The 21,344-nt window shown below is 42.0% G+C and overlaps 1 protein-coding gene across 7 annotated transcripts in view; it reads left to right on the top strand.

Annotated features, from left to right (window-relative positions):
- Positions 1–21,344, top strand: part of CD9 (CD9 molecule) — a 36,984-nt gene that overhangs the window by 7,931 nt on the left and 7,709 nt on the right. For 2 of the 7 annotated variants that reach the window (XM_052690572.1, XM_052690577.1), the window contains exons 2-7: positions 10,242–10,344; positions 14,939–15,036; positions 16,233–16,307; positions 18,344–18,436; positions 19,004–19,093; positions 20,707–20,790. In XM_052690572.1, coding sequence (XP_052546532.1) covers positions 10,242–10,344; positions 14,939–15,036; positions 16,233–16,307; positions 18,344–18,436; positions 19,004–19,093; positions 20,707–20,790 — 543 coding nt within the window. Of the gene's footprint in view, positions 1–4,607; positions 4,685–7,991; positions 8,200–8,796; positions 8,819–9,581; positions 9,606–10,241; positions 10,345–14,938; positions 15,037–16,232; positions 16,308–18,343; positions 18,437–19,003; positions 19,094–20,706; positions 20,791–21,344 lie in introns of those variants that run through there. The other 5 variants (XM_052690578.1, XM_052690574.1, XM_052690575.1 and 2 more) reach the window with 5 other exon arrangements.

The raw sequence follows: 21,344 nt of genomic DNA, 5'->3' as shown, positions 1-21,344 counted from the left end.
AATAAACAAGACAGTTAGGCAAAGCAGATTGTGATAACAAAAAGAGAATAGATAGAAAGCTTACCCCTATCCTGGGCTCACTTACAAAACTCCAGCAGAGCAGATCTCTAGAAGAGATTCTTCCCTACTGGTAGCCAGCTCTTAAATAGGTCTAGGAGAGGTGGAGCCAGACTCCACCCCTTCCGGCAGCACAGCCTTCACCTGTGCTCCTCTGGCTGACTCATTGCTCGCCTCAGGTGATCAATCCATTTAGGCCATGACTCAGCAGTTCCCATACAGTACTTTAATCTCTACATCAAATCCCCTGTGGCCTCAGAAGCAGTAGTCCAGTAGGCTGCCCAGTTAGTGGCTGACCTAGGAGAAACAGAACGCCTGCGGACCATGCACAACGTTTAGACATTAGAAGAAGCTGAGGTCCTGCTGGTGACTAAAACCAAGATGCTGGCTACTTGAGCTCCTTGATCGGGACCCATAAGGGTTTCCTGAAAACAAATGTTTAATGATTTAATTTGGGTTGGAGTCCAATTTGCTAAGATTGGCCGCCAGCCCAACCATGTCCTTCTCCAGCTTTGAAGACAACTAAAGGATAATCAAAAATTTCAGAGCTACCCTAAGAAACCAAGGGTAAGGGTTATAGAGAAAATACCAATAACAACATGGAACCTAGAAAATTTCATTGTTCATAGCAGGAAAAAAAAAAGCTGCCTCAGGTGTCTCAGGCCATGATGCCTGAGCCACCGGAAGCAAAAGAATTGGCCCTAGCACAATTCATGGTGTGACGAGGGATGTTAGTCCCCCTAGGGCCTCCAGATGGGACCAGAGGCCCTATATAGAATTAACTATTTGTTGGTCCCGAAAAAATATTCAGAGTTATGGCATTAATGGACACTGGAGCAGAAACATCAACTATCTACGGAGATACAACCAAATTTGATGGAGACAGAGTGACGATTGGTAGTTTTGGGGGACAGACTATTCCTGTCACCCAAATGTGGTTAAAATTGTGGGTTGGGCGTCTCCCACCTCAGGAGTATAAGGTGTCTATTGCCCCAGTTCAGTAATACAACTTGAGAATAGATATTCTATGGGGTGTGGCCTTCCAGACAACTGTGGGAAAGTTCAGACTTTGACAGAGTTGTATCAGTATCCAGGAGGTGCAGGCAATATTAAGAGGTCATGTGAAACATGGGACTGTTTACCTGCTGAAACTGCGCCGGATTACTAAAGTATGACAGTATAGATTCCTGGGTGGGCAAGATGAAAGATCGAAAATGGTGCAGGAATTAGAAAAAGTGGGCATTATAAGACCTGCACACAGCCCATATAACTCCCTCTTATGGCCAGTGCGTAAGTTGGATGGCACATGGAGAATGACAGTGGATTACAGAGAGCTAAATAAGGTCACGCTGCCTATTCATGCGGCTGCACCCAATATTGCCTACCTAGTAGACACATTGAGTAGAGAGATAAAAACCTATCATTGTGTCCTAGATTCAGCAAATGCATTCTTCAGTATCCCAATGGCTGAGGAATCACAAGATCAGTTTGCATTTACATGGGGAGGCAGGCAGTGGACCTTTCAGGTCCTGCCACAGGGGTACGTGCATTCACCAACATATTGTCACAATCTAGTGGCGCATGACCTGGCTGACTGGAAAAAACCTGATTATGTTAACTTATATCATTATATTGATGATCTCCTGCTGACATCTGACTCACCGGAGGCAATAGGGCAGGCGGCAGATTCATCAACCACCTATTTACAACAGAGGGGATGGGCTATAAATCCCTGAAAGGTGCAAGGTCTGGGCCTGTCCATAAAATTCCTGGGGCTGGTTTGGTCAGAAAAGACCAAAGTACTACCCACTGCTGTCATAGGTAAGGTTCAGGTGTTCCCAGTCCCTGCAACATCAAAGCAGCTGCAAGAGTTTTGAGGTATATTGGGTTATTGGCGTTCCTTTATACCTCACCTAGCATAGCTGCTGAGGCTGCTCACTGTACAGACTCTCAAAAAAGGGGGGAAATTGATTGGGGGGAAAACAGAACAGGATGCTTTCCAACAGGCAAAACTTGCAGTCAAACAGGCCCAGGCATTGGGTATATTTGATTCTACCCTCCCAGCTGATTTAGACGTTAACTCAAGATGGCTTTGGTTGAGGCCTGTGGCAATGCCAGAGTTCTGTTTGGACCCCCATTAGTTTCTGATCTCGGGTCTGGCATGGAGCAGAAGAAAGATTCAGTATGGTTGAAAATCAGATATTGGCTGCTTATTCGTCATTACAGGCAGTAGAGCCAATAGCTCAAATGGCTGAAGTATTACTTAAGACCACTCTGCCGATTCAGGGGTGGGTGAAAGATCTGACCCACCTTCCTAAGACAGGGATGGCCCAAGCACAGACAGAGGCACGATGGGTCACCTATCTCAGCCAAAGGAGAAGTCTGTCTTCATCACCCTTGAAAGAAGAACTTCAGAAGATCATATGCCCAGTGACCTATCACAGTGATGCACCATAAGAAACATTGGTTGCTCCACCAGAGAAGAGTCCCATTCAGGAGGGAAAATATCCTATCCCTGAAGATGCCTGGTACACAGATGGGTCCAGCAAGGCCAGCCTGAGCAAGTGGAGAGAAATAGCATATCATCCTTCCATTGAGACAATCTGGTTTGACGAGGGGGATGGTCAGAGCAGCCAATGGGCAGAACTGTGAGCCATGTGGATGGCTATAACCAAGGAACCCGGTGATGGTATCTTGAACATCTGTACAGATAGTTGTGCTGTGTACTGGGGTCTCACTTTTTGGATTGCACAGTGGGCCATCCAGGAATGGACTATCCACGCCTGACCAATCTAAGGCAAATACATGTGGTGGTTAGATATATGGAGTACAGTCAAACACAGGACTATACGTGTCTACCACATTTCTGGTCACCAGCCCCTACAGTCACTGGGAAATGATGAAGCGATGCTGGCCTGAGTTTGATGGATTGAGAATTCACCATCTGAGAACATTGCCCTCTGGTTACATCAGAAGCTCTGGCATGTGGGACAAAAGACAATGTGGGCAGCTGCTAAAGCATGGCAACTGCCCATACAGCTACCGGACATTGTCCAGGCAAGCCCGGATTGCAGTGCTTGCTCTAAGATGAGACCAAGATCATTGCCTGAAACAACAGCCCATCTTGCTAGAGGACACAATCCTCTCAAGCAATGGCAGGTCGATTACATTGGGCCCATTCCTCGGTCTGAGGGGGCGAGATACGCCCTGACCTGCGTCAACACTGCCGGTGGGCTACTGCAGGCCTATCGAGTACCAAAAGCAAACCAGGCATATACCATCAAGGCACTCACTAAACTGATGTCTGCCTACTGGATGCCTTAAGACATTGAGAGTAACCAAGGGACTCATTTTACTGGTGCAACGATACAGCTCTGGGCAGAAGAAAATAAGATTGAATGGTGATTCTACCTGCCATATAATCCAATGGGGGCAGGCCTCGTGGAATGTTATAACAATATTCTTAAGACTGCCCTGAAGACAGACTCCCAGTCCCTGCAGGGGTGGACAAAAAGACTCTACGAAATCTTGCGGGACCTGAATGAAAGACCCTGAGATGGCAGACCCAGTGCCCTGAGAATGTTGCAGACAACATGGGCCACCATGCTTAGGATCCAAATTACGGGCACTGATCATCAGGTAAGACCCTAGATTGGTAATGAAAATAGTCTTCTACTCCCTGACCCTGAGAATTTAGATCCAGGCACCCATAGAATAAAATGGCCTTGGAAGGTGCAGGTAGGACCCAAGTGGTGTGGCCTACTTGCACCTTGGGGGAGATTGTTGGAGGCGGGAGGCTTAGTAGTCCCTGCAGTAATAGGTACATGGCCTACTTTTGTGGTCAACACTCAGATCTTCATTGCTAAAGGGACTCCCATCATGTCCCAGTGGCAGATCAGGACACCCCCTTTGGTGACTGATACAGTTATGCAGCCGCAGACATCTGGCCAGAGTATGTGCTACAGGTGGCGAGGACATGCCCTAGTACAAGCTGAAGTGTTGACCTAGGATAGAAATACAGCCTGTGTCTTGCCCTGGAGAGCAGACCTCCCCTCTTGGTACCTCTGAAACATCTGTATTACTCCCCATGAGTCTTTGAGCTTTCAGGATCACTGGAAGGATCAGAATGCCATCAAAGCATTCCAGTGTTACTGTCAGATCATGTGCAACACCTGGTGATGGTCTACATGGGACTGATGGAACATAGGATGGACCTGCACCTCATGACTGCATGCCTCCAGTAACATCATTGAGCACTGGCCCATGAAAGAATATCAATGTTCACTAATCGTCACTCATCTTGAATTTTAACAACATGCGTCATGATGGAAATTTAAAAGCGTCACGATACATTGGATCTCTGTATTGGGAAAAGCTTAGCCTTTAGTCAACCTGATCATTGGTTTGTGCCGTCAAGGGGTGGAGTGTATGGGAACTGCTGAGTCACTGCCTGAACCTCTGGTTGATCACCTGAGGCAATTCATCTGTGCAATTCACTTGTAATGCCGGAAGGGGTGGAGCCTGGCTCCACCTCTCCTAGACCCATTTAAGAGCTGACTACGAGTGGGGAAAGATCTCTTTTGGAGATCTGTTCCACTGGAGTTTTCTATGTGAGCTCAGGATATGGGTGAGTGTACCTATTGTTTCTGTTTCCTGCTTTGGTGTAACAACTATGTAGCCAAACTCTCTGCTATACCTTAACATCTGTATGTTCATTAATTGTACACTTGGTGATAGGAAGAAGCAGAATTGTTGGATGAACAGGGAATATACATATATGCAGACATATATACATACAAGAGCAACAGGAGTAGGTTTTGTCTTCTCTAATCAAGTAATCTAGCTGCCGAGTGTCAAGGTCAAATGCTGCTTTGGTTCAGTTTATCAGCTTTTAGTTCAAGCAGACACTAAGTCAAGAATGGAACTAGAGGATGTTGCCTTTTAGAGTTTAAGTTATTTGCAAATACAGTAGGCTTCCTCCTGAATTGGAACTTCTGTGAAATGGGCACTGATCTTGGCTGTGGCTCAGGAATTCTATAGTGCTGTTGCTACTCTATTGGAGTCCCATTTTACTGCAGTAAATATTGTGACTTTAATTTAGCCCACAGTATTCTTGAGAACTTGGAAGTACTTCCTTTCCAGTATTTTTTTTTTTTTTTTTTTCCCCGTCTCAGAGTGTGGAAATAGCTGTTGCTTTATATTTAACTGCTAGCAGTCATTTCACATCTTCTAGGATGGTTTGGGTGTTCTGCTTTTTTTTCCCCTCAGATCTTGAAGTAGAAGTTCTGTTGTGAATACTGATGTTGCAATTAAAGGTTTAGTTATGTTGAGCCTCACCTGTACTTCCTGTTTGTGGATGTTGCTTTAGAGATTAATGGCAGTGTACTGTTGGTGCGCCCTATGTAAAACTAGCATAACAGCCATATAGAGCCTGGCATACTTTTTTACATAAAGTCTTCTGTTAAATGACACGCTGAGCAGGCAGCACTGAAAGCAGCTTTGAGATTTGTTTTTTTGTGTTTTTTTTTGTTGTTGTTGTTTGTTTTTGTTTTTTTTTTTTTGGACGGACTATATTTCCACATATTGATTTACCTTCTGCTTGAGGTAGTGCCACGTACTTGATAGAAGTTGCCAATATCTTTGGTGTAAATGCACTAAAATTGTATAAAAGAGGCTTTTTCTGTATAAAGGTGCTTTGAAGGGGTCTGCCATCTAAGCTACATCAGTCAACTATAAGGACTTGCTAACCTTTTGGACCTCAAGCAGGCTTTGTGCATAAAAAGGCAGTTTATTGGAAGATGTCTATAGCAATTGGCAGCTCTGTGGCTGCAGGGTTGTGCTTTCTCAAGGTGGGTCAGGATAACGAGTTCAGAAAGGACTGAACAAAGTGATCTTTGAGAAAGAGTAATTTAATCTGAAACAAGCTTTCCAGCTTCCTGAAATAGGATCACAGTGTTCTGATACTACTATTAATAAAATTTTGAACCTGAGCAGCTCAAATAGTAACTTGATGTTTTCCCACCAGTGTCATTAAATCTAATGTCTCCCTTTGAAAACTTTTTACTGGCAGACTGTGAAACTTCAGATAGCTTTGTGAGGGAGAGAGAGAGATGATAGTGGAAGCAGCTTGATAATTTCACTCAGTGGCTAAACTCTAAGGTGATACTGAAGCCAGCCCAACTATGATGAGGAGAAGTATTTTCAGTTTTGCCTTCAGAATAGGTCAGCTGTTACTCATCTTAACTACAGAGCAAATCTCTATCATGACGTAGATGCTTTGTCAGCTATGTCTTGTGACATTGAAGGCTAAAAGCATTGTTTTGGAGATGCAAGACTGTGTCACACCCAGAGGTAGATAAGCCCTTAGTTATAGGCTGGCTTGAGAGAAGTTTTAGTGGGAGATTGTGCTATGGGAGCAGCAGAACTGCAAAGGGAGGGGGGTGGAAAAAAGCTGGGAAGACTGCTTTTTCTTTTTTTTTCTTTTTTTTTTTCTTCCTCTTGCAGCAGAAGGATGCATGTAGGAGCAGTATGTTTAGAGCAATGGAGATGCCACTTTTGATACTACATGCAAGCAAGAAGCCTCCATTAAAGTAGAGCTAGAATAATCAGGGATTTTTATCCTTGTCCTTTGTCACTATAGAATAGAGTTAAGAGGAAATAAACTGGGAACTTTAAGATGCTTAATAGTGGTTATAGAAAACAAGAGGAGCTTTCAGGAATGTCAGTAGTATGCTTGTGCTATTTATGTAGTACGTTTGAACTTACTGCTGGAGTTTTGCTGCCTCAAACTTGTTTCTAATACAGTAAGTAAATAATTTCCATTTTAATGACAGACTGTTCAGGCTGGTGAAACTGTCTCCCAGATACTCTTGCCAATATATTTTACTACAGTATCTTTCATAAGCACAAACAAGTTCATTTTTGTAGATTTAGTGAACATAGAACGCTGGCTTCAGGAAGAGTTCTATTCTCTCTGTTAAATTTCCTGTTTCAGTGCAGCTTATTTGTACTTAGAAATATCTGGAATTATTGAACTTGCATGACAATGCAGAAATTCACCTGTTAAACTAAGAAAACATTAAAAAAAAAAAAAAAAAAAATCTCCTCCTTAGCAGAGGAGATTTAGCATTGGAGAGTTTAGCTTCCAGGCGTCCTGGGCAGGGGAGCTTAAATACCTTTGTCAGGGAGGAGAAATAGAACTACCAAAGCCACTTGACAGCTACTGAAGTAGCACCAGGAAGCAGAAATGCTTCCTAAATGCCAATGGTGAGCTGAAGTCTGAGCAGTTGCTGCTGCCTGCAAGAGTGCAGTGGAAGAATACCTACTTTTTCCTCTGAGACACAAGTTAGTGCCCTATCTTATTAAACTTGTTTCAATGAAAGTAATTCAAGATTTAACTCCTTTTTTTTTTTTTGTTTTTTAACCTTCGACTTTAAAATGTCCTTTTTTTAGTTCAGTCATTGGAAAATCACAAACTGGAAAAACAAATTCACTTCCCTTAAGAAATGGAGGAAAAATTCACTTTTGCATGTATATCATGATGAGGGAGATCCCTTTTAATCCTGCAGTTCTCAGTGATACTGAGCTGATGCCCTGTGATTATCCTGTTATTTTTTTTTTCTCTCAAGATAGCTATGTTCCAAAGGAGAAAACACCAGAGTGCCATTTGTTTATAGTACTTCAGGTGTGTATTAAGCCTCTTCAAAATGATCCATATCAAGTATGTCAAGACTTCCTAACATTGGTCATGCAATTTCTTTCCCTGAAGGATTAACAAAACATTCCACTTTGCTTAGAATTGCAAGATTATCTACTTGATGCAGTGTTCTTCCTTCACAAATAAAGATCTGCTGGATTATAAATGCTATTTAAGTTGTGCAAACCTTCACTGTGCCCTGTTCTGTTTGCAGCACAGTCCTTGTGTTCTCTGCTTGAACACTGGAGCTTGTCAAGCAGCAGAAATATATAGCTGCACACAGCCAGGCACTCTTGAACTCTGCAATTCACGAGTTCTCAGGAAGCCATGAAGAGGCAGCAGGTTTTTCTCCTAACACTTCAGAACTGGGTATCTGTAAAAGCTGAAGACCCTAGAAAGCAGGGCTCTATCAGGGAATTAAATGTTGGGTGACTGGAAAGTAAGCTGTAAGTATAGTTGGTTTTTTTTTTTTTTTTTTTTTTTTTTTTTTTGTTGGTGGTGCTGTGGTGGTGCTGTGGTGGTGCTGTGGTGGTGCTGTGGTGGTGCTGTGGTGGTGCTGTGGTGGTGCTGTGGTGGTGCTGTGGTGGTGCTGTGGTGGTGCTGTGGTGGTGCTGTGGTGGTGCTTATCACCAAGCCTTTCTGGTGTTAGAGATTGCCAGAGATTTTCCCAAGCAATGCTGATGCAGAGAGTGCTACATAGAGCAGGAACTTCTCTCCCTGCAATCCCCTTGGCTGCTTCTCTTCTCTTGAGATGGTGCAACTGTACAGTATGTAGAGGTGACACAATCTTATTACATTTAGTTATTGCATCAACGGTGAGATTTAGTTTTTCTGCCAGCATAGGTCTAACAAGGGAGGCGCTCTCTCTGTGCAGACTTTGTTCTTGCTGTATTATGTGTTATTATGTGTTAATGACTAAGCCTGCACCTATGCACATGGCACTAAATATCATTTGCATAGCTTTGGAAACCTTTATGTGGGTTTAGTTCTGTGTGTTCAATTCATCTTTTTCCCAGCCTCAACCCTCTAGCTCTTCTCTTCTGCCTTTAGAGGAAGGCTTAGCAGGTATGTGTCTGCTGTATAGATAGTGCTGGGGTTTTTTTGTTTGTTTGTTTTGGGTTTTTTTTTGTTTTTCTAGCAAATTTGGCTTCTCTGAGAGCTGCCTGTCTCACTTTTACTCACTGGTACCTGAGCACTTGAAGACTTCAGTTAGAATGTTTTCTGGTGAGAATTTACAAGGGTGATACCTTCCCATTGAACCCTTTCTTAGCTTGATCCTTTATCCCCTATCAATCTTGAAAGCTTTTTTTTTTTTTTTTTTCTTCTCTTGATAAAGGTTAGGAGGTTAGAATAGATAGCTATAGGCAACGGGAGCATGCCTGCCTTCAGTAAATATGAATATTCCTGTCAGAGAACAAGTTCTCATTCTTTAGAAAGAACATAGGGCCAAGGGTTAGGCTTAGTGTCTGAGGGTGTTCACATGCCTTCTGTGTGAATTCTTTCCATATTCTTGTTTAAAGTTGGCACTTGAAAGTAAACACCTCCCCATTTTTTGGAGGTAATTCAAGAATGTGTTGCCTTCTAGAAGGGACTTCACAAAGATAAGGCTTTCTTTTTTTTATTTTCATGCATGCTCAGCCTAAATGAAGTTCTGTACTTGCTAAGCTTTAAGCTTGTTGGTCTTCATAAAACTTTTTTTTTTTTTTTGTATTGTGTGTTGGTATATGTATCATTCCTTCTTTTGAGCTGTTCTTTTGATAGTTAAATGCTATTCAGATAAAAGAAAAGCACATGCTTGCCACAAACACAAGCCCTGTGTCAAAAGGAGCCTAGAGGGATACAGGCAAAAATGGTATGTCACAAAGTTAAATATTACCTAAAGCTTAACTGTGTTCTTCTGGGTCAGCACACAGCGATGTTGCTGTTTTAGTAGCCTTTATTTTCTACTTTCTGTGGGTGTGATAACTTGTTGTGTCTTTGCTCATGCTTTACAAATGAGATCATTCTTTCTAAACTCAGCGCTGTGGTACACTGAACAGTGTTTAATGTACACATCAGTGTTTAATGTGTTAACAATTTTTGCTGGCCCTATAATACATGGTAAAGTGCTTTTCTTTACATTGTGCATGTCTTTCGTAAGGCGTATGCAAGATCTGTTAGCCATGCAGTATCATTAGTCAGTTGGAATAAAACACGGGTAGAGTAGTCAGTGGAAAATCTGGTATTTGACACATCTGTAAACATATGGTATTTTCAGTATTATAAAAAAAAAAAAGCATGGCATTGTTCTCTTGTTGTACTTCAATATGCAAACAGAACTGTCAACAAGATGCCTCACATCAGGAAGTGACTTTAGTCTTATTTTGGTATCCCTGTCTTCATGCTGGTTCTGTCAACACCTTGTTAAATAACAGCACCAAATCCTTCGATTAATTCTGGTGTTGGTAGGATGAATGTATTAGTTGGTTTTACTTACTTGTTCCTACAGCTTGCAGGAACAGCAGTTCTTGCAATAGGATTATGGCTTCGGTTTGATGTACAGACCAAAAGCATCTTTGAACTGGAATCCAACAACACGACATTCTATACAGGTAAGTTGTGCAGTAACTCAATGGGATAGATCACTGTTTTGCTCATAGAGTCCCTGGCTACTTTTTTCAAGGCTAAAGACAAAACAGTCCTAATCAACATCTGTTGGGCTGAAAGTAGCTTGCTTTTGCTTGTGCTCTGAGCCTCTGTGCTAAGAGCAGCAGTGGTTGACTCTGCATGCTGTTGGTAAGCACTTGGGAACTTCTGATAAGCACAGGAAATGTGTCCTGCTGATGATTCTCTCAGATAAGTCAGTCAGATTTCACTCTAAAATAAGTTATTAGTGACATTAATAAGTACTTTTTCCCTGAATTGACAAGGCTTACAAAACCATAACTGCATCCCTTCCCATCTCTGAAGAAATATACATACTATTGTGAAATTCCTACAGCTCTTTGCATACTAATACTGAAAAGGATGTACAATGTCTTAATCTTTCAGCATTCATTATGGTCAACCTAACCAATATAGTTTTAGGACAGGTAGAATTTACTCCTTGGTATTTTCTGATCTAATAAGATCTCAGTCTAGGTTACCTGCCAACAAAGCCTGGTAACTCTTAAGATATTGATCTCTACAGCCACTGTCAGGCTTGGACAGAAGAACAGGTGTTCCTTCATTTACCATCAGTAGATGCTCAAACCCTTCGTGAAACAGAGTAGCTGAGCTTGAATGTCCCAAACAACTGCATACAAAGAAAATTAAAATATGTTTCTTGCATGTATCTGCCATCATATGCTTGGATGCTTGTTGTACGTACATACTTTGTGTCAATATACTTCATATAGGATGTGGGCTTGTGGGCTACACTATTAGCCATCCCCAACAGGTTTGTCTTAGGCAGCTTTCTTGTGATTTAGGTACTTGAACTGTTTTCAGCATCCAAACAGATATCCGTGGGGTCAGTGAAGACAATGTAAGCCATCCTGGTATGCACTGTTCACACTGTAGCTTTTGGGTATCACGTAGTCTTGCAGAGAATACTGTTAATACTGAGTTGAGTTTTTTTAGAGACAGTAGCTAGGATAAATAATTTATACTTGTGCATCACCATGAATCAGCTGCAGTCCACAAGCATGCTAGCTGGCAAGAAAGCCTGTATTCCACTGATATGGCAGTAGAGTGGGTTCTTCCTGCAGCTGCCCAGATTTCCAGATGCTTTTAACTGGACTTTGAGAGGGGAAGAGAGCTAAACATAGCTGAGCTCAATTTTGAGTAATCTAAAACAACCCTTTCACCTCCTAAAATTTATGGCAGTTTTGTAATGTTGTATTTGAGCCTATGGCTGAATACATGAAACAAACCTATTTAAAGTCTGTAGGTTAAACTGAGTTAAGAAAGAGGTAAATATGAATTAATGGCTTGACATTTTTACAGAGCTAATTTCTGGCGGTAGCTTTCAGTGGGAGGTTAAAAGAGTCTGCCAGCTTGCAGCTAATAAGAAAGCAAAGGGAATCTGGTTTTCACCATCTGAGTAATAGTATTTTTTTAATAATAAATTTAATAGTTTTTTTTTTTTTTTTAAACTAAAAGAAGGAAGATTTAGGTTAGATGTTAGAAGGAAACTGTCAGAGTGGTGAGACACTGGGACAGGCTGGCCAGAGAAGTTGTGGGTGCCTCATCCTTACAGGTACTGAAGATGACTCATGCCCATAGCAGGAGGATAGGAACTCCAAGATCCCTTCCAACCAAAGGCATTCTATGGTTCTATGAAATTACCTCAAAGGCCTTCTATTCTACTATAAGTAAAATTTAAAATAAGAGGTTCTTATGAATTCTTTCCCCCTACAATGGGAAGAATTTCAACTGAGTTTATAAAGTGCTGTAATTGTTGATAAGAATAATCATTTACATAGACTTAATCAAGTTAGATGTTTATTTTGGCAGGTAATACTTACTTGTTTATTAAAGAATCACAGAATGGCCCTGCTTGGAAGGGACCTCAAGGATCATGAATCTGTAACCCCCCTGCCACAGCAAGGCTGCCAATACTAGACCAGGCTGCCCGGGGCTCCATCCAATCCGGCCTTGAACACCTCCAAGGACAGGGCATCCACAACCTCTCTGGGCAGCCTGTTCCAGTTCCTCACCACTCTCTCTGTAAAGAATTTCCTCCTGACATCCAACCTAAATCTCCCCTCCCTCAACTTAAAACCATTTCCCCTTGTCCTGCAGTATCAACGCTTTCAAAGACTTGATTCCCCTCTTATTTGTAGGCTCCCTTTAGGTATTGAAAGGCTGCAATGAGGTTACCCTGCAGCCTTCTTTTCTCCAGGCTGAACAAGCCCAGCTCCCTCAGCCTGTGCTCGTAGGGGAGGTGCTCCAGTCCCCTGATCATCTTTGTGGCTCTCCTCTGGACCCTCTCCAACAGCTCCATGCCTTTCTGGTACTGGGGGCTCCACACTTGGACACAGTAGTCCAGATGGGGCCTCACAAGAGCAGAGTAGAGGGGGACAATCACCTCCCTGTCCCTGTTGGCCAATCCTCTTTTGACAGAGCCCAGGATACCATTTGCTTTCTGAGCTGCAAGAGCACACTGCTGGCTCATGTTAAGTTTTTCATCCATCAGGACCCCCGGGTCCTCTTCTGCAGGGCTGCTGTCTGGAAGGACTGCTCCTTCCAGTCTGTATGGATGCCTGGGATTCCTCAGTCCCAAGTGCAAAACTCTGCACTTTGCTGTGTTGAACCTCATCAGATTCACCCGGGCTTGCCTTTCTAGCCTCTCAAGATCCCTCTGAATGGCATCCCTTCCTTCTACCTTGTCAACCACACCACTCAGCTTGGTGTCATCAGGAAATTTGCTGAGGGTGCACTCGATTCTGTCATTGATGTCATTGATAAAGATGTTAAAGAGTACTGGTCCCAAGAGAGACCCCTAGGGGACGCCGCTCATTACCGGCCTCCACCTGGACATAGAGGTATTGATGACCTCCCTCTGTCTGTGGCCTTTCAACTAATTTTTTTATCCGTTGAGTGGTCCACCCATCAAGTCTACATTCCTCCAATTTGGAGATAGGGATGTGGTGGATTGAGTCTCTGAACACAAGAACTGTAATTCTCGTCTGTATTGATAGAAAGAGAAGCTGGATATGAACCAGCAGTATACGATTGCAGCCTGGAAGGCCAACTATGTTCTGGGCTGCATTAAAAGAGGAATAGTTATCAGGGAGAGGGAGGTGATTGTCCCTCTCTACTCAGCTCTTGTGAGGTCCCATCTGGAGTACTGTGTCCAGGCCTGGGACCCCCAGCATGAGAAGGAAGTGGACCACTTGGAACAGGTCCAGAGGAGGGCCACTAAGATGATCAGAGGGCTGGAGCACGTATCTTGTGAAGAAGGGTTGAGGGAACTGGGCTTGTTTAGCTTGGGGGGAAAAAAAAAAAAAAAAAAAAAAAAAAAGGCTTCAGGGAGACCTCATTGTGGCCTTCCAGTATTTGAAGGGAGCATCTAAACTGGAAGGGTTACATCTGTTTACAAGGGAGGATTGTGATAGGACAAGGGGGAATGGTTTTAAACTAAGATAGGGAAGATTTAGGTTAATATTAGGAGGCTTTACACACAGAGGGTGGTGACATGCTTGCGTTGCAAAATGAGGTTGTGGATGCCTCATCCCTGGAGCCCATTCAAGGTGAGGCAGGATGTGGCTCTGGACAGCCTCGTCCAGTGGTTGGCCACCTTGCACATAGCAGGGGGGTTGAAACTAGATGATCATTGTGGTCCTTTTCAACCCAGGCCATTCTATGATTCTATGGAATGTCAAAGTAATTTTACATGTGTTGTGTTAGTTTTTTTGTTTGTTTGTTTGTTTGTTTTTTTACCATTTTTCACCATCTAAGTGATACTTGTCATCCATCCCATGGGACCTGTGTTTTCTTAGCTATCTCTTAATGCTTTTAATAGCTAGCAGCTGAAGAGCTGTAATTCTTAACTTGATAGTTCCCAAGATTAGGAGATATTTGGGCATAGGAATACTTAGTCCAGAACCGTTTGCTCCCTCCTCTTTAACACTTAAATTCTGGGCAAAATGGTCTATAGGTTTAACCACTTGATTTAAAGAAGTATCTGCTTTCAAAAAGGCAGAAGATTTTGAATTTCTTTTAGCTGTTAAATTAGGCAGCTGAATATGACACTGTGGCTGGTAAAATAATTCGGTAATTCTTGACAGACAAGTAGGGTACAAAAGCATTTAAAGCTTTGACAGATTGTACTGTCCACTTCCATTAGGAGAACAGGTACTGAAAGAATTTTGAGTTCTTGATAAATCACTAGTTCCAACTAACTGCAACACTTTTATCCAAAAATAAGTATATTATTTGGTCTCTGAGCCAATTTTTAATTGTGTTTATGGTTTTATTTTGATGGCTTTATCTTGTACTTTTTCTAAATTTTGTGAAACTGCAGCAGCGGTGCACATCACCTGTTGTAAGTTGAAGTTCTTGTATTCATAGCGTCTCAAAGTTTGTGGGGAAGTTTACTGTGAAAATTAAGTTCACCTCCTTTTTGCTGAAAACAACAAATTTTTTAAAAGCTATTTATAGAGCAACTAACTTGCAGCTGAGGATTCAACTAGTTTGTATGAATTTTTGTTTCCTTTCCAGGAGTTTACATACTAATTGGAGCTGGTGCACTCATGATGCTGGTTGGCTTCTTGGGATGCTGTGGTGCGTTGCAGGAATCACAGTGTATGCTTGGACTGGTAAGCATGAGTGCTTAACAAAGTAGTGTTTAAACTTAGCTGTCTGATCAGAAAGGAAGGATAATATTGGCTGTGGAGAAAAAGGGAACAAATGCTAATTGGATGGGTCTCACAATGTTTTAATTTATGGTCATATACATAATGATAAAATATTTAAATAATGATATTTAGTTTCCATTTCTGGCACTAAATCAAAATGTATGTTACATTTGAATGCAAAATGACCAAGTTAATGACATTCAGACACTGAGGTGTATCAAGAGAATTGGAGAATGTGTGAATGCAGGACTAAAATTTTGGTAAGATTAATGCTGTTTATTAAACAGTCCTAAATTCTGAATGCTTTGTTGAGATATTTGAGACCAGTACTGGAGTATTATAAGCTCCTCAAAGCAGAAAACTTCTGCTGTTCATAATCACTGTGTGAAGTAGTCTAGTTGACAAGTGTTCTTCAAATCAGTTGTCAGAGAGTAACCCCATTGTTTTTAGACTGCTGGGACTTACTGAGTTCAAGTATGTTTGTGCCTATTGTGGAACTATTAATTCAAATATGGTTAATAGGACTAATATAGCTGGTGGAAAAATAATTCACTTCCTGTATAATGATTTGTAAAGCTTTACCTTTCTTGCAAAATTATGCTGCTAGTTCAGAATTACCATAATGGACACCTCTTTTTAAAGTGCCTTTAAGTGATCAGTGTTCTGAAACTGATAGTCAGTTGAATATGGTGTTACTTCTATTTGTGTTAGAAACAAGTGACTATCAGCACTGAAGTTAGGCTCTCAGGTGGCATGCTAGGTATTAAGTTACGACTTGTAGAGCAATAAGGGTGACAAACCAGAGAAAGCATGTTAACTATATGATGTCTGTGTGACCTGTGTAACTTCAAGTCTAAATTAACAAATAATTGGCTTTAATTAACACTGATCAAAAAAGCAGGACTCCTGCTTAGAAAACATAGCCAAGCTTACTGATGCTGTCAGAAGTAAGTGTTGAATGTATGTCCTATTCCCTGTTTTCAACCAGAGTTCCAGAACTTCAGCTAAAAACAGAATGAGTGATAATTCCCACAAGGCTTAACACTGGGGACCAGACAAGCTTTCAAGGATGTCTGCTACTGTTGGCTTTTGTTTTTTTTTTTTTTCTTTTTTTTGGTGTTATGGCATTGGTTAATGATGTGATCTTGCTCTTCTAGTTCTTCGTCTTCCTTTTTGTGATTTTTGCCCTTGAAATTGCTACTGCCATCTGGGGATTTGCAAATAAAGAAAAGGTAGGTAGCTGTTAAGTAACAACCAAAGTGATCAACAAAACCTTATCTGAGATCTCAGAGTGAGTGTTCTTCACTTGAAAGGCCATGTATGTTAGTTACTTATTCTTTCAATGTCACAGCTTCTAAATGCAAATATTTTTCCCAAAGCTACAGGTCTTAAATGATATTGTAGTTTTCTTAACCTTTAATACTGTCCTTCTGGGGTTTCTGTGCAGAAAATCTCTCCCTTATAGATTTTTGCCCAGCAAGCACCTTCCATCTATGTCTCAGCCCAGCAAGCAACTTCTTTCAGCATTTGGGCACAGTAAATTCTGGTCCTACAGCCTTTGGACTCAGCAAGCCTATTCCTTCTAGCTTTCAATATGGCTGGCCTCCATCCTTCTGCTTTTTGGCTCAGTAAGACAACTTCCTCTTGGCTTTTAACCTAGGATGCCTTCCTTCTGGGTTTCAGCACGCTAGCTTAATTCCTTCTGGTTTTGTACACAGCAAATTCACTTCCTTCTTGCTTGGGGCCTAGTAAGCCCCCTTTCTTCTGGGTAAGGACCAAACAAACCCCCTTCCATTTGGGTATGTGGACAGCAAGCCCCCCACCTTCTGTGTTTCAGAGCAGCAAGTCCCCTACATCCTGTGCGTGTCCAAAAAGTCTCCTTCCTTCTGCATTTTGGACCAGAAAGCCCCATTCCTTCTTACTTCTGGCCCATCAAGCTATCTTTCTTCTGGGTTTTGGCCCAGCAACCAAACGTCCTTCTGCGTTTCACCCCAGCTATTTCACTTCCACCTGGCATGGGGCCCAGCAGGCCCTTGTCCATTTGGGTTTAAGTGCATCAAGTGCTGTTCCTACTGGCTTTGTGCTTCTTTTTAAATTTGAGGACTCGTGCCTGTTCAAATGTAGATGTCTAGTGAAAAATGTACCAGTAATAATCAAATATTGATAATCTATTTTAATTTGGAGGAGGAGGGAGAAGGCTTGTTGCAGCCAAATTGAGAAACTAATTACTGAATTAAAAAGACTGTAGCAGAGGGGCCAGAATCCAAGGTGCTATTGTCCCTTACAGGTGCCTTCTGAATGTCTGCTTCAATTCACTTCACTGTGAAGTGAAGCAAGCCTTTGGTAAGGTCTTAAAATTTCTAGGAAGGAGCTTGCAGTTAAAGGCTGAATATCATATCTAAGCCATGACTGTTCTGTATTCGTGCCTCCAGTTGCTATCTCCTCCTCAGGTATCTCCTTTACCACTATGGATGTTCACGTGCTCTGAATATTGCCTTGTCACTATGTATGAGTTTACGTAACAGTAAGGCATCGAGCTGGCTGCAGTTTTGGTGCAGATCCTGTGGTGAGGCCTTCCATACCAGTCAGGCTGGGAGTACCACAGATTATTGCTGCTCTAACAGCTCAGAAATAGGAGGGCTTTATGCTGAATCACCAGCATCATGTAAGCAAAACAAGCCAATGGAAGGTGATGCAGACTGCAAGAATAGAAATGTTGGTAGATGCGTTGGCTTCCTATGCCAAGGAAACTCTAATGTAGGTTTGGCTCTAGACTTTTTGGCAAACATTTAAAAAATAGCAAAAATAATTGAAACTCTTTGGATATACTTTGTAGAATAGAATTCAATTCTGCTTTTTAATGCTCAGATTTTTTTTTTATTTCCAAACTGAGTTCTTGGTTCAGGATTGTTTTGCTGCTTATATTATGCAGCTGGGGGTTGTAGTGACTTCTGGAGTACAGCAATGAGTAGGAAATAATTCTGTGTAACTAATGGGGAAAACTTAGTTTTCTCAATCCTCTTAGAAGCTCATAGTTCTGAAGGGAATCTGTGAAGATTATCTGTTTGGGTCAATGTTTTAATGTAAGTACACCATTTAGGCTTACTTGTTCCAGGTGAGTAATGCTGTCCACCCAGTTTCCGCTCTCTATTTCTGTATGTCAAAAGGCCATGTATTGTAGATTGTAGAAATTTTAATGACTACTCTATCCAAAACAAGTTATTAATCAAGGTAAAACATTAATAGAATACGACTATCTATCTTGTAGGTTGTTGAAGAGTTACAGGATTTCTACAGAGAAACCTATGAAAAGAGATCTCAACCAGCTGCCAGAGAAACCTTGAAAGCATTCCATTTTGCTGTAAGTAAACATAGTTAGTATTAAACTAGGTAGTTATACTGTTTGACACTGTTTTCTAATAAATCCAGAATCCTGTACAAATCTAGTACCTTACTAACTAGAAGAAACCAAAGGAGAATTGGTAAGAAATGCAGCTCTTGTATACTGAATTCACTAATGGTATACTTTTTTTCCCTTTGAAATAAGTAGGACTAGTTCTTTTCCTAAATAAATTTAAAAGCAAGCTGAGAAACTCTAGAGTTCTAGCCCTGATCTGAAAGTACCACAATATGTGTAGTTGCATGTGTTTAAAAAGTTAATCTTTTGCCTATAAGCAGTACCAAGCTCCCCCCAAAATGTGTACATGTGTATATTTAATGAGATTAAGTTCTTACTTTTGGAATCTTATATTTTGCTATAAACCTTGTTTTAAAATCCTTTTACATTAATCAGATTTGCAGGACTTCTAAGCAAACTACATAAGATCTGTAATAATAGCTATTGTAATCTAGCTCTTTTTTTTAAGCAAGTATGGAGAGGGGGAAAAAAAAATGTAACTTGGTTTTCTCTTCCTGTTTTCTGTTGTAGCTGAATTGCTGTGGTATTACTGGAGGTCTTGAGCAGCAGTTGATGGACACCTGTCCAAAGAAGACCTTGCCTGAGTCACTTACTACAATGGTAACTCATGACCTAACTCTTCAGTCATTCTACCAAATGAGAATGAGAAACAGTTCTCTGAATAAAACCTTCCAGTCCATGAAAAATGCCTGTCATTCTTGATAGGCAGCCTATCCACACAGTCAATCCACTTGTACAAAATATACAGTCTCCCTGTAGAAGGAACAAGTGAGATGAGCGGGAAATCAGTACTTAGTAGATACATGCAGATGTATGGTGTTGAGGCCTATGTCATTAAATTCAGGGGCACGATGAACAAATTAATGCAAAAACTTCACGTAACACACTCCAGAGTTCTGTTGTCAGGACTGCTGCTACCATGAAGTGACTTCTTGATATGCCCTAATGCTGTTGCCTCTCTTCCTTTGGGAGGAGAACATGAGAAGGGAGCAAGTCTGAAATTTCAGTGAGAAATTTGGCATTTTTGAAAACAGGAGATAGGATAGATAGTGCACTAGTGTCTTGCTTGAGTGGTTATATCATAAACAAATTCTCTGAATCAGATTCCAGTGTTGAAATAGTGCTGCAGTGCCACAGAGAGGAGAGGCACTTTTATAGTTCACAGAATAACCAAGGTTGGAAAAGACCTACAAGTCCAGTCCAACCATCCACCTATCACCAATAGTTCTCACACAACCATATCCCTCAACACAAAATCCAAACGTTCCTTCCACTGACCTCCTGGGTTGGTGATTCCACCACCTCCCTGGGCAGCCCATTCCAGTGTCTGACCACTCTTTCAGAAAAGTAGTATTTCCTAAAGTCCAGCCTAAATATTCCCTGGCATGGCTTGGAGCCATTCTCTCTAGTTCTATCACCAGTTACACAAGAGAAGAGGCTGACCTCCAGCTCACTACAGCCTCCCTTCAGGTAATTATAGAGAGCAGTAAGGTCTCCCCTGAGCCTCCTCTTCTCCAGACTGAACAATTCCAGCTCCTTCAGCTGCTCCTCATATGGCCTGTGCTTCAGACCCCTCACCAGCTTTGTTGCCCGTCTTTGAACCTGCTCCAGGGCCTCAATGTCTTTCTTGCAGTGAGGGACCCAAAACTGGACACAGTACTCGAGGTGTGGCCTCGCCAGAGCTGAGTACAGGGGGACAATCACTTCCCTGTCCCTGCTGGCAACGCTGTTCCTGATGCAAGCCAAGATGCCATTGGCCTTCTTGGCCACCTGGGCCACACTGCTGGCTCATGTTCAGCCGAGCATCAGTCAGTACCCCCAGGTCGTCTACGCAACCTTCCAACTACTCCACCCCAAGCCTGTAGTGTTGCCTGGGGTTTTTGCAGCCAAAGTGCAGGACCTGGCATTTGGCCTTGTTGAAACTCATCCCATTGGCTTCAGCCCAGCTATCCAGCCTGTCCAAATCCCTCTGTAGGGCCTTGCTACCCTCAGGCAGATGAACACTTCCAGCCAACTTGATGTCATCTGCAAACTTACTGAGGGTGCACTCAGTGCCCTCATCCAGGTTATCAGTAAAGATCTTGAAGAGGACAGGCCCCAGCACCGGCCCCTGGGGAGCACCTCTTGTGACAGGTTGAGCAGATAAGCTCAAACAAGCAAATAAATCAGTGTTTCACTATGCATGAATGCTAACAAATATGGTTTCCTTTCAGCCATGCCCTAAAGCCATTGATGATGTCTTTAATACAAAACTGAATGTCATTGGAGCAGTTGGCCTTGGTATTGCTGTGATAATGGTGAGTTTGCAGGTTATGGGGTTGCTGCCTGGCCAAGGCTGCTTTGAGTACAAGTCTATTGAACAGTGCCTGACATTAACTACAGTCTGTGAGCCTGTTCTGCTAATCATGAGGACCCGTAAGATGAAGTTGTATGCTGTGGGTCCTTGAAACAACTTGATGGGTGGGGTACCTAGGGACGCTATGCTACTTTGGATTAGGATCTGCCTCCTTGTAGCTTTAGCATTGGTTAACTTGTACTGAGTGAGTGTGGGGTGTGCAGGTTGTAAACATAGGCTTAGCAATATGAACAGTTTATTTCCTCTGTAATTGACCAGGAGTCTGAAATAACAGCGCTAATAAGAAAACTTGCACTTGTTTCCTTTCTTGGGAGGCAAATATTATGCAGATGCAACAACGTACGTTGGGAAGATTCAATCTTTAAGAGATTGACTTGAATTTGTATTTGATTTGTTTTGAAGTACTGAGGGTAAGGGGGATTAGTGAGAATTAGCTGAAATTTGGGGATCAGAGTGAAAGGAGGCCTGGGGGCATAAACTGCAAAATAAGTTGTT

This window comes from Tympanuchus pallidicinctus, unplaced genomic scaffold (assembly GCF_026119805.1).
Source record: "Tympanuchus pallidicinctus isolate F22 unplaced genomic scaffold, pur_lepc_1.0 scaffold27, whole genome shotgun sequence".
NCBI lineage: Eukaryota > Metazoa > Chordata > Aves > Galliformes > Phasianidae > Tympanuchus > Tympanuchus pallidicinctus.
The sequence above is the reverse complement of the archived record's forward strand: the minus strand, read 5'-3'. Positions and strand labels throughout refer to the sequence as shown.